The sequence below is a fragment of the Pseudorasbora parva genome, chromosome 9 (assembly GCF_024679245.1).
Source record: "Pseudorasbora parva isolate DD20220531a chromosome 9, ASM2467924v1, whole genome shotgun sequence".
NCBI classification, from domain to species: domain Eukaryota; kingdom Metazoa; phylum Chordata; class Actinopteri; order Cypriniformes; family Gobionidae; genus Pseudorasbora; species Pseudorasbora parva.
The window spans coordinates 35,011,229-35,024,170 of NC_090180.1; the positions used below are offsets into that span (position 1 = coordinate 35,011,229).

The 12,942-nt window shown below is 36.5% G+C and overlaps 1 protein-coding gene across 3 annotated transcripts; it reads left to right on the forward strand.

Moving 5' to 3' along the window:
• Window positions 1-405: 405 nt before the first annotated feature.
• dcaf8 (DDB1 and CUL4 associated factor 8) lies at window positions 406-11,761 on the forward strand. 3 transcript variants are annotated; one of them, XM_067452399.1, is made up of 14 exons: window positions 406-681; window positions 1,347-1,416; window positions 1,944-2,030; window positions 3,922-4,559; window positions 4,919-5,059; window positions 5,476-5,570; window positions 6,367-6,477; window positions 6,745-6,875; window positions 7,006-7,113; window positions 7,261-7,391; window positions 7,479-7,598; window positions 7,965-8,081; window positions 9,509-9,634; window positions 9,665-11,761. In XM_067452399.1, exons 2-13 carry the CDS (start codon window positions 1,380-1,382, stop codon window positions 9,617-9,619), a joined length of 1,827 nt encoding a protein of 608 aa, XP_067308500.1. In that variant the 5' UTR covers window positions 406-681; window positions 1,347-1,379; the 3' UTR covers window positions 9,620-9,634; window positions 9,665-11,761. The 3 variants fall into 3 exon arrangements, with proteins under 3 accessions (XP_067308500.1, XP_067308499.1, XP_067308501.1); XM_067452398.1 differs by having other exon boundaries at window positions 407-681; window positions 9,509-11,761; XM_067452400.1 differs by lacking the exon at window positions 406-681 and adding an exon at window positions 688-832 and having other exon boundaries at window positions 9,509-11,761.
• The last annotated feature ends 1,181 nt before the right edge of the window (window positions 11,762-12,942 follow it).

The window sequence follows — 12,942 nt, forward strand, 5'->3', positions numbered from 1 at the left end:
AAAATAATAATTTTCAAAATATTTTGAAATATTCGTTGTTGTTATTATTATTATTATTTGCATTCTTGATCATAATCATTAATTAATCTAAATAATATTTTTATATTGGTCCATAAATTTAACAGGTTTTTTTTACATAATGATAAATATGCAGATGGAATAATAATAATAATAATAATAATAATAATATAAAATAATAATAATAATAATACAATTATATAATAATAAAATGTAAATGTTCTCATTATTATAAATATTTCAAATTATATAGTCATAATCAATATTCAGAGAAAAGAAAATCCTTGTATTTGTATTTTTAACATGAAAATGATTTATCAGTATCACATCCATACATCAGTGCATAGATTAAAGCTTTGTTTGTGGATCCAGACCAACTTCCGGAGAACGATCGTCTTGCCGGAAAAAGAAAGAGAGAAAAAAGGAAAGAGAAAGGAAAAAAACAGAAGTGCTAACGAAGCAGATCAGTCAAAACATAAACACTGCGGGCACGACCAAAAACGTGACATAAAACAGCGTTTTTTTGGATCGCCCGTGCGTGAGTGTGTTGAGGGCACTTCTCCCTAATGTGTCGAGCTTTTGTTTGCGCGTGACTCGAAGGTGAAGGAAGGGAAATCTGCGCAGAGGATTAACAAGTGCGGAGACTTTGGGCCTACAGTAGAGGTAACATCGCTCGGTAGTTAGCTCTCCATTTTCTCGCTGCGACCAATGTTTACATGTTGTCACCTTGATCCAGCACTCGTAACAGACCAATTACTGACACGCTGAACTCGTGTTTCTCCTGCACGACACTTTGCACGATATTTACTCGTCGGTAAGTCTTCGTAATCTTGATAATATCTCTCTCTTTGTTCAAAACTAAAGAGCTGCAACTTGATTGTCAAGAGCCGTGCGAGCTTGCAAAACTAAATGAGCAGCTTTTCTATTTTTGACCAGGGCAATACCACAAAAGCAATTGCTAAGATTAGTTAGCTCTCTGCTAGTCGGAGCCAGTTTACTGCGTCAAGTTATGGCTTTGGCACCAATGCACGAACAATACCAATATGCTATGTAAATGTCGTTTGCAGTTAGACTCATTGGTTACTGTACAAGGTAATGTTATGGTTATTGCGATTAGAGGCAGGTGTTTACCATGCCAGCTATTTACCATGCAAGCAGGCTTATTTTGCCACCTTTAGCTGATGTCATGGATCCTGTCAGCTCACTGAGTCAATCCGAGAGCTCAGCACCTCTTAAATGTCTTTTTATGCTCATTTGTTTGAATGCTTGAATTTTGATTAGAACTCCAGTCTGACTGAAGATAGCTATTTTCTCTTCAATTTCTTTAGGGTCTCTTCTGTTAGAAGAGACAATCAAACAGAATGAGTGATACAGATGGTAAATCCAGTGTCCCAAATGGTGAGTAAACAACTTGTTTTAGCTTTCAGTTTACTGAACTAATAAAGTAATACCTCTCCCAAAACTGAAAATTATGTCAATGTGGCGTTACAAACCCATGCTATTTTCACTGAGTGAACTCTAAAAGATCTCTTTACTACGAGGACAGTAAATACTGTTATTTTATACTGCCATGTATCACCATATACTATTGTAACAATAGTCTGTGTCTTCTGAAGTCATATAATGGATCTGTGTGAGGATTAGACCAACATTTCAGTTATTATTAACTGATAATCTTCCCCTCTGTTGTAGCTGTATTTTGCAGCTGTATTTCTATGACGTTTATGGTGCTTTTCTGTCAGCATTTACATGTTTTATGGTCAATAGCAGCACTGACAATATTCATAACATCTTGTTTTGTGTACAATAAATAAAGTGGGGTCAATGCGACAAGATTGAATAAAGTCTTGGGAATAAAACTCATAATCTCTCTTTAATTAGGGCAAATACAGCTAATTCTTTATGCCCGGGGCTTAATTTACCAGGTGGTTCTGATGATCCAGAACCTGGAGAAGGAAGAGAGGAGGCAGATACATCTGCAGCGCCAGAGACCCAGACCTGTCCTGAGTCAGGTATGGAAACAAAGAGAGTCCAAACTTCATCATACACGTTTCTTTTCAGCTAATTAAAAAAAAAGGTTTCTTATGGTCTCCAAGGCTGCATTTCTTAGATCAAAAATACGGTAAAAACTTTTATATAGTGAAAAAATTATATTATTATAATTTAAATAACTCTCTTCTATTTTCAAATGTCATTTATTCCTGTGATGGCAAAGCTGATTTTTCAGCAGCCTTAACTCCAGTCTTCAGTGTCACATAAATATTCTAATTCTAATATGCTGATTTGCGTCTCATGATTTAAGCTAGAGTTGAAATGTTTTTTCACAATGAATATAGTTTAAAAGAAATTATTTATTTGAAATTATTGTAACATATAAATGTCTTAAGGCCCTATTTTAACAATCTGAAACGCAAGTGTCAAAGCGCAGAGCGCAAGTAACTTTGTGGGCGGGTCTCGGCGCTGTTGCTATTTTCCTGGCGGGATAAATGGCTCTTGCACCCGGCGCAAATCTAAAATGGGTTGGTCTGAAGTAGCTTCATTATTCATAGGTGTGGTTTGGGCGTAACGTGAATAAACCAATCAGAGCAGCATCCAACATTCCCTTTAAAAGCAGGTGCGCAAGTTCCCTTATGGATTGCTATTATTATGGCGTATTTACCAGGTGCACGCCATGAGCGGTTCACAGCCGACGTGACTGATGTTCTTGTAAGAGCAGCCCTTACGAAACAAAAATATATTGCAGTATATTGGAAAATTTCATGCAATACATTAGGAAATATATTAACATGTATGGGAATTAATATTTATATCTTTCAATATATTGCAATATATTGAAAGCGGCAATCATTTGTATATTTTGCAATATATTACAGGAATATATAATATATTTTATAATACCATCAATATATTATTCCATATATTTACAATATTTTAAAATATATTTCAACTAATATATTGATAAATATATTTTCCTCTCGTAAGGGAGTGAAAGACAGAGAAGTTGTGTTGTATGGGGATGGGAGAAACCCACCCGAAATAGCGTCGGTTAAACAGTTTTTTTTTTTTTTCAGTCGATTTTTTATTTTTTTTTCCTGGTTCTTGATGGACAAACCAATTTGCCAGATGTCCTTATATATATATAATATATATATATATATATATATATTATTATATATATATATAAGGACATATATATATAATGTCTTGCCACTATTGGGCAAACAGGTCTGATCATTAATTACTACAATAAGCCTGAATAATTTGTAAGCTAGATTTATGCCTATTTTTTCACATCTTCGTGGCACACCACAATGTGTTAATATTTTTTTTTTAGTGTAACAATTTATGATTTGCAAAAATAACTGTTGCATCTGTGTAGATTTCATGAGCAAAGTGTATGTGTGTTGTGCACGCTATACATTATGGTCAAGCATGCGCCCTTAAAATAGCATAATGAACAACGCGCAACGCGCCACTGACTTTAAACTAGGTTTTTTCTGGTCAGTGGCGCAACTGTTTAATGGAACAGCAAAATAGCACCAGGGATTGTTTGCGCCGGAACACGCCTCCTTTTTTGCGCTGAACCGCCCAGGGAGCGCAAGTTCATTCACTAGTTTAGCGACGTGCTTCTGTGGAGGGAAAAGCGTGCTTTGCGCGGGTGCAAAAAAGGAATGACACGTGTCGGTGTACAAAGTCAATTGCGCTGGGTGCAAGATAGGGCCCTTAGTCTTAATTGAAAGCATCCTCGCTGAATATTAATTTAGTTCTAAGAAAATTCTTAACCCACGCATTTGAATGGTGGTGTATATGTGGTGGAATATTAGGATAATGTTGGAGTCACCTTGACTGTAAGATATGTAAATAAGCAATGCTCCACCAATTTTTCAAGTTTTCTCTTGACAGCAAATTTGAGTTCAGTACCAGAGGGAAGCGAGGGTGGTCAGGACAGGCCAATGGCAGACTCTGAGCAGAAGCAGGGGCCGGGAGAAGAGGAGGACACTGACAGCATGGATGGCAGTGGGCTGTACTCTCTCACTGAAGATGGAGAGGGAGAGAGAGAGAGTGAGGGGGGAGGAGAGAGGGGGAAAGATGAAGGTAAAAGATCTGCCAGGAAGAGGAATCGACCCAGCGGTGGAGCCACTCGTCACTCTTCCAGTTCAGATGACGACGATGATGATGATGAAGAGGAGGAGGACGTGGAGGAAGAAGATGAGCAAGCCATGGAAGCGTGGCTGGGAGCAGACCTGCGTGACTTGAGTCGTCCTTCATGGTGTGCGGTCCCCTCGCTGCGTGCTAGAGAGATCGGCCGTGATTCACACCAGTTTGCGAGGAGGGTCTGTGGGGCGCGGGGTCTGGTGCAGAGGCTGGAACTGCAAGGCCGCCTGGAGAGACACACAGGCTGCGTGAACACCCTCCACTTTAACCCCTCGGGCACCCGTCTGGCTTCCGGCAGTGATGACCTCCGCGTGGTGATCTGGGACTGGGCTCGCAGAAAGGCGGAGCTGGAGTTTGACAGCGGACATAAGAGCAATGTCTTTCAGGTGAGGAAAAACTCAGTTCAGCTGACTGCAGATGTCTGAAGCTCTGAAATCTTTGCATTGCAATTTATGCAGTAGCACATTGATGGGAAAACTTGGAGAGGGTGGGAAAACATTTTTTTTTTTATGTTACTGAAGGTGTAACATTTAGGCTTCTTTAGGAGTCTTATTTTGACACATGCTCAGGCTAATGTATGTGCAGTGTTTTATCAATACAATAACGTTCAACAGTCTCTTATGCTATATATATATATAAATAAAATAATATATATTTGTGATTTCCCAAACTTTGGAATGGTAGTGTTTTTTTTTATTGTTTTTTTTTTTTTAGAAGTGTATAGTGTTTATTATTCTGTCCCCAGGCAAAGTTCCTCCCACACAGTGGTGACTCCACATTGGCCATGTGTGCCAGAGATGGACAGATCAGAGTGGCTGAGCTTTCTGCCACACAGCGTTGCAAAAACACCAAAAGAGTGGCCCAGCACAAAGGTGCAGCTCATAAGGTATGAGCAAGTATAAAATTATTTTTTATATTTGATTTGAATGATTGATGGACTGAAATGAATGATAAATGTCTTTTAAGTGGCTTTCCTGTAGCTCAACCAGTAGAGTGTAGTGCTAGCAACAACAAGGTCATGGGTTCGATTCCCAGGGAAAGCAAGAACTGACAATAATGTAAAATGTGTACCTTGAATGCAATGTAAGTCACTTTGGACAAAAGTGTCTGCCAAATGCATAAATGTAAGTTGTGGCTGTCATTCTGATGTGAATTTAATTATAAAAAATAAAATCTGTGACTAAGTGGAGCTTTACAATCACGAGTTCACATGCTGTGGTGTAAGAACAACGAACATAAATTTCTGTGTAATATCAAAACTGATAATAAGTGACTCACTCTCTTACTCTGTCACTCTCACAGCTTGCACTGGAGCCAGACTCTCCCTGCTCTTTCCTCTCCGCTGGTGAAGACGCAGTGGTGTTCGGCATTGACCTGCGTTTAGACAGACCTGCCAAGTGAGTGCAAAGTCATGTCACAAATGTCACAGACAGCCGCCCTAACATTGACAAAGAAAAAGAAAACATGGATGGCAAAAAATGAAGAGTATAACAGTAATCCTATAAAACTCACAACATGATATACACTAAAATTCAAATGTTTGGCATCAGTTTTAATAGTAAAAGTAGTAGTAATACTTTTAAGCAATGGAAATTGGAATAAAGACATTTATAAAACAATGCTATAAAAGAAATATGTTTGAAATAAATGCTTTTCATTTTCATATGAATCTAAGAATGCTGAAATGTTTCCACACAAATATTGGCAAGTACAACAATTTTCAACATTGATAATCATATGGATTTTTTTTAAAACAAAATCAGCATATTAGAAGAATTTCTGAAGGATTTGACACCAAATATTTAAGTAATGGCTGCTTAAAACTCAGCTTTGTCATCACAGGAATAAATAACATTTTTAAATAAATCAAGATCAAATGAAAAAAATCAGCTTTGGTGAAACTTTCTTCAAAATTTTGAAGTCATCTTGAAAAAAAGAAAATGTTTTTTTCACATTAGAGAAAAATAGAGATTTTAAAAACCAATTTCCTCTTTGAACCCCCCCTCAAAATCATACAAAAACTCTCTTTACACTCAAACTCACAACAATGTTATATAAATATTTTAGGTTGGATTGTAGTATTAATTGTGCATAGTTTTAGAGAATATAATGGATGGTATTTCATAGGATACACCTTTGTTCTATATGAAGCGTTAAATAGTTGTTGTTGTTGTTGTTGTTTTTCTCTCTCAGCAAACTGGTGGTGGTAAAGGAGGGTGAAAAGAAGGTTGGACTGTATACCATTTTCGTGAACCCAGCCAACACACACCACTTTGCTGTGGGTGGAAGAGACCAGTATGTCAGGTGAGACACACATCTCCACTGACATGTCACCTCCTTTGCATCAAAGTCATGCTTCTGAATTTGTCTATAGTTTTATGAGTCTAATCGAGTTTTGAAAACAAGTCTTAACATCCAATGTCATTTTATTTCTGTGTCTTTTATATCACAAGCTGCTTCTGATGCAACTGTCTTAATACCTGTTACAATTGTTTCTCCAACGGCACCCGTCAGTAGAAAAAGCGTTGTGCTGCATCACTGTTTCTCTCTCTTCCTGTTTTTATGTAATAGGATCTATGACCAGAGAAAGATAAATGAACACGATAATAATGGTGTGCTAAAGAAGTTTTGTCCAGCTCACTTGGTGTCCAGCGAGTCCAAAACAAATATCACCTGTTTAGTGTACAGCCATGACGGCACAGGTAACAAGTGAACTTATAACTCTTAAAATGTGACCCTTGTATGGTTTCATAGCTTTGATTAAAAACTTTACATGTTACATGACCTGTTGTAGAAACATTTAAAGTGTGTCATGATTGAACTGTCTTTCAGAATTGCTGGCAAGTTACAATGATGAGGACATTTATCTTTTCGACTCCAGTCACAGCGATGGGGCGGATTACCGTAGGAGATACAAGGGTCACCGCAACAATGCTACAGGTACTTAAATGCTTTCATTTCATTTAATTGCAGTATAAGGCATGTATCTTAATTTTTCATGCATGTTATAACCAATATATATTCAGTTTTTATGAAACCATCACCCCCCTTTTGTTCCCTCTTTCCATCCACTATGGAAAAATCCAGTGAAGGGGGTTAACTTTTATGGTCCCTGTAGTGAGTTTGTTGTCAGTGGAAGTGACTGTGGACACATCTACCTTTGGGATAAGAACTCCGCTCGTGTGGTTCAGTTTATGGAGGGAGACCGGGGAGGAGTGGTAAGACACTTTCACGAATTTACAAATTGATACAGAAGTGTAGGAGTATTCTTTACCATCCCAATAATATTCTCTTTCTGTGTTCAGGTGAACTGTCTGGAGCCACATCCTCATCTTCCAGGTTTAGCCACCAGTGGTTTGGACCATGATGTGAAACTGTGGGCACCCACTGCTGAGAATCCCACAATACTAAAGGGACTTAAAGAGGTAAATACTATGCCAAGGAACGCATGTTACCCAATAATGCATATGACATGATGTTTAGTATTATTTGTGTTAGATTTAGACTTCTATTCATAAGTTATGTGTGTAAATAAATCTTATTTTAAATAAAATAAAAGTGTATTATTTAATTGATAATAAAAAGAATATCTAAACACCAAATCAGAACATAATAATAACATTTTTAAACATATTACAAATTGTAATAATATTTGTAATAACTGTTTCCATAAGAGACTTTCAAACACATTTAAATATCTTAACCCCAAACATTTGAACGGTAGTGTAGCTAATAAATATTTTTTAATGCAATAAAACATACATTTTGGGCATTTTATCTTGGCTGTTTAGGTAATGAAGAAGAACAAGCGAGAGCGTGATGAAGACAGTGTTCGTCATGGTGACCAGTATGACACACAGCTCCTCTGGTTTCTGATGAGACACATGAGAAACCGAAGACCTCAGCGGGTGAGAATTTGCTCTTCTAAGATATTTTTCATTACTTATATAAATAGTGTTTTTGGCTTGACTATGTAGTTCATTTGAATATACTTAAGATATAAGTGCCCTTTTTTGCAAAAGAACATTCTGCTGTATGAAATCAAAATCACTCAGATGAAAGTGTTTTTGTTCCCCTTCTAAACTTAACATACAATTTTAATGCTTTTTCAAACTAATAATGGAAGCTATAAATAAAATGTAGGGCTGCTCGATAATCAAGATTATTTTGAAATAAAAAAAATTTAAATATGGGATATCAATATTTAAATCATATTATTGATTATTGATGGGTGATTTCTGTCTTATTTCATGATACGAGTAATTTAAATATCAATTCAATTTCACAGTTATCTATACTTCAGCAAAAACTGATACTAGATTAACTAATAATGTAAGTTAAATGTCTTCAAAAGAGAAGTAAACAGTCAGCAATACAATAAGAGCAAATAAACTAGTTTCATACTAAACAGACAAATAAATCCATCTGAGGAAAAAATTAATAAAAATAAACACTGCTTTAGATTTTTCAGAAAGATGTACTAACAGTGGTATTCAGATTGAGATAAGTAATAACCTACAATAGAAATTGAATAAAGTAATTAAATGTAAAAGAACACTGCTGTATAAATGAAATATAGACGAATCCTTATTAAAACTACAAAAGTTAGTAATTCAACAGCAGTGAGTGATTTTATATTTGTCTTTTGTTGTTTAATTAACGTTAATGACTGCAGCAAGTTTATTAGGCTTCAGACACTTTAAGAGCAGCACAGATCCAAAGTATTGTTACTAATGCGTTTTATTTCTCAACTGTTTACATTCATTTAAAACATAACTAACATGTTTACAATGATACTCTGCAAAACGGCATTTGGACATTTTTGTGTGTAGGCTGTTTGACTGTTTAGGTGTGTATCTGAAGCCCACGGTATTTCTGGCTAATGCGCGTTCTGACCCGTCTCGAAGCGTGCGCACAGAAAGCCGTCATTGGAACAATCTCTTTCGTGGCTTAATGCTCTTTTAACAAAACTCTTTTTAAAATCAGTTTAGCAACAGTAGACTTTATTTTACAATACTCACTTATTTGACTGTTGTGGATGTTAAGTTTGGGCTTTTAGGGAGAAACGAAAGTGCACCATGGTGAAGGAAAGGATGGTGCACGGGCCAGAATATGGTAATCATTTTACGTCGATTAGCTTGTTTTCTTAATTTGAAATTGAAAATCAAATACGATTAATCGCACATACCTAATAGAATTACCTCATATAATGGCTCCTCAAACTAATGGTTGGCCTGTCAGAAAAGAACTTAACCTCATGCTCCATAATCTGATTTCTTCATAGCCGTTCAAAAACTGTTCACTGAAAGCTTTCTCAACGTTTTGCCCCATTAAGGCCCGGCGAGGGGAGGGAGGAGAGGGAGACACAGACGAATCCTGGAGCTCGCCAGATTCCTCTGATGAAGAAGACGGAGGGCCAGACCATGTGCAGTGCATGTCCTCCTGAGCCACTCACCTACCTACACACACACACACACACACACACACACACACACACACACACACACACACACGCGCGCTCTTTGCCATATATTTAAGCACATACATACTAGTAACACACTGGTACACAAATAGACACTGAAAGGCCAGCAACAAACCCACACACAGCTTTATATAAACATACACACAGTGTGAGGGAGAGGGAAACGATTGTCAAAATCTGGCTTTATGCTCCACACACACACACACACAGACATCACTAGGGGAAGAACTGATACTGAAATTCATATTTTTGATACATTTGCAACCACACGCAATTAACCACTCTGATTTTATGCGAACATGGACACAGGCACATTTCATTACCAGTTTTACAGTGTATCACATGGAAGACCACAGATCGAGAAATATCGCCTCTGCTGTTTTGCTGCCTTAGTTTATCAACAACCAAGAAGCAGTGATTTGCTCCAGCAGTAGTGAGGAGCAGAAGAGGAAATTTTACATCTGTGCTGTAGAAAACAGGCCCACTTTAAGCTTTTCTTTCAAAGCGATGTGTTCAGAGCATGACGGGACTGTGCGGACACTTAAAGCCAGTCCTTCTGCAGATTTCTGAGATGATGAGCTTTACTTCAAAAACGAACAAACAAACTAAAAAAAAAACAGCACCATCCTTCAGTTGCCTCATCGTTTTTTTCCAGTGATCTGAACTCAACTGTCTCTAAGAAAAACTAAGCTGACGTTTATTTTCGGACTGCAATCTTTGTCTTTTCATCGCATTGATAGACTGTCATCGGCGTCTGGCCGTCCAATCCAGTCTTGTCTTTGTTCTCTTCTCCTGTTGTGTGTGTGTGTTTTCTGAAGCCAGGCACAGCAAATTTTCTTGAGGTCAATCATGCTCTTTTAGATCTGACTGAAGACACAGAAGATGAGCCAGAGCTACTTAATCTGGTTTTATAGCTGGCTGTTTTGCTCCGTTCCTCTCTCCCATGCTACTGAGTGCACTTTAATCAGGGATCTGCTTTGAGTTTTGAATCTCTAAGACGAGTGTGCGCTTAGGGGGCATGCAATACTTGGAATAAATGTGTTTATTTTGCTAATTTAGTTTTTTGCGCTGCAATTCCCCAAACTTCTTGTGGACTTTTAAATTAAATACTGAGATTTGACACCAGCTCTTTGGTTTTTGGATTTGCACTTGGGTGGAGATGACTTGATGGAGTTCTTGAAGAAATTTCAAAAGGCTAAAATATAACTCTCCTTGGACTGCTGTCGTCTTCTAAGCCCTGTCCCGCATAAATTGAGGGGAAAGACGGCGATGTGCTCAGAGCCAGCGATTTGTTGAATCCTTGTTTCTTCCTCTGTCTTTTGTTTGACTACACATCCTCGAGATCTTTGCCTAACTAGGTGGTAAGGATCAAATGTAGCAGGATGTTCCATGTTTGCCTGGAGAAGGCTTAGCCCTCGCAAGCCATTTTTCATAAAAATGGTGGCTGTTCGTTGTCAGTATTTGGTTTCAGCTGATTAAGAGCAAACATGGATGGACTGTGACCTGTTGCATCTTGCATGTTGAAGAGAATGATGGGTCAATGGCAGGGGATGCAAAGCACTTGTGGGGGTATGCAGGGATGGGTAAGAAGCTTGAATTACTTTGCCCCCTTTTTCCTTCTTCTTTTGTGAGGGGAATAAAGTCTCAACTTTTCTCTTTTTGTATGAGAAGAATAACTTAAATGAATATGTATATACAAATATATAAAGATATTATATAAATATTAAATACCTGTAAAAATCATCTTCAACCATTACTCTTTCAAAGGGTGTCTAAATCGAATTGGTATTGATGCAGAGGTTTATATTGTATAAGACAAAATACTTTTAAATGAATGCAACATTGGATATATTTTTTTTTCTTTCTCCTTTTTACAATTACAACCCTAATTGTCACAAGCTAAAACATTAATGTTCAATTTTCTCATTCTCACTTGTCTGCTAGAAATGTCTGTCCTATCACTGGCATGTATTTTCTCTTTTTTTTCTTCTTCTTTTTTAGGGTTTTGATCTGAGTTATCCCACCGCTGCCTAATATTGTGTTCTTTCAGTTCGGTTCAGACAACATGTATGATTTGTGCAGTAAAAAAAGAGAGAAAAATCTGTTCTTTTGTTTCTGACCAAGTGCCTTATTATTTCAAGTGCCTTCATTTACTGTAAATACAGGAGCAATTCATTTTCCGTGTACGCAATTTCAGGCCGTCCTGCTATGTTATCATAGTTTATATATAATAAGTTGTATGGGTGGCGGTAACATAAATACTTTTTATCTTTTCTTTCACTATTTGTGCATTCTGTGCTTAGATGGGAAATAAATTACAAATAATTATTTTATATTATATAATTTATTTCCACAAATATAGCACAAAATTGTGTAATGGGTACATGCCATGCACATGGGGACATTTGAATAATTAAAATGTTTTTAAACTGTAGATATTATTGTAACACTTTACAATAAGATCTATTTTTTTACTTTAATGCATTAGCATAGTTGTTTTTAATGTTAGTTAAAAAAAAACAATTGTTCATTATTCACATTAGATCACATTTCCTAATGTTAAGTGATATATATTTTGATTAAAAAAGTATTAGTAAATGTTGTATAAGTATTGTTCATTGTTTTGTTTTTATTAACTAATGTAGCTAACTTCCTTATTGTAAAGTGTTACCAATGTTATTACACTAGTGCTGTTTTTTCTCTGCTATAGTAGTCTTCTTTAGGTCCTGATTTTAATGTTCCTTTACAGTTGCTGTTTGAGCAATCAGAAAATTGGCAAACTTTCACAAGCAAATGCATTTCAGGAAAAATATTTGGACTGTCACTTTATGAAAACTTAAAAATGAAATGAAATTAGGCCCAAGAAGCCTTCTTTGAACATCATTTGATCAAGAATTTAACCTTAAAATTATTATTTTTTTGTGCAGTTTGCATAATTTAAACTCCTCGATTTTCAGGCTGATTTATACTGTGTTGCTTTTTAGGACCATCATTTTGAGTAGTATGGGTGACTATTCCACCCTTATGAACAATGTGGATTTACTTTTTAAACTGTAATGGTTATAAGTTTGGCATGAAGCTTCAGCTAATGTGTTATTATAGGAAATAAATATATATATTTCCTAATTTAATTAAACTCTGCAGAACCTGTACAGTGTCCGGAATGACATTTTCAAGTATATAATTTAAATTTTAAATGACTTTGGAGGAGCTCTGACCTCATATGTGGTACCATTTAAAAGCTTTCTGGAGACATGGATCTCTTTGACTTTTGTTGGGTACAAATT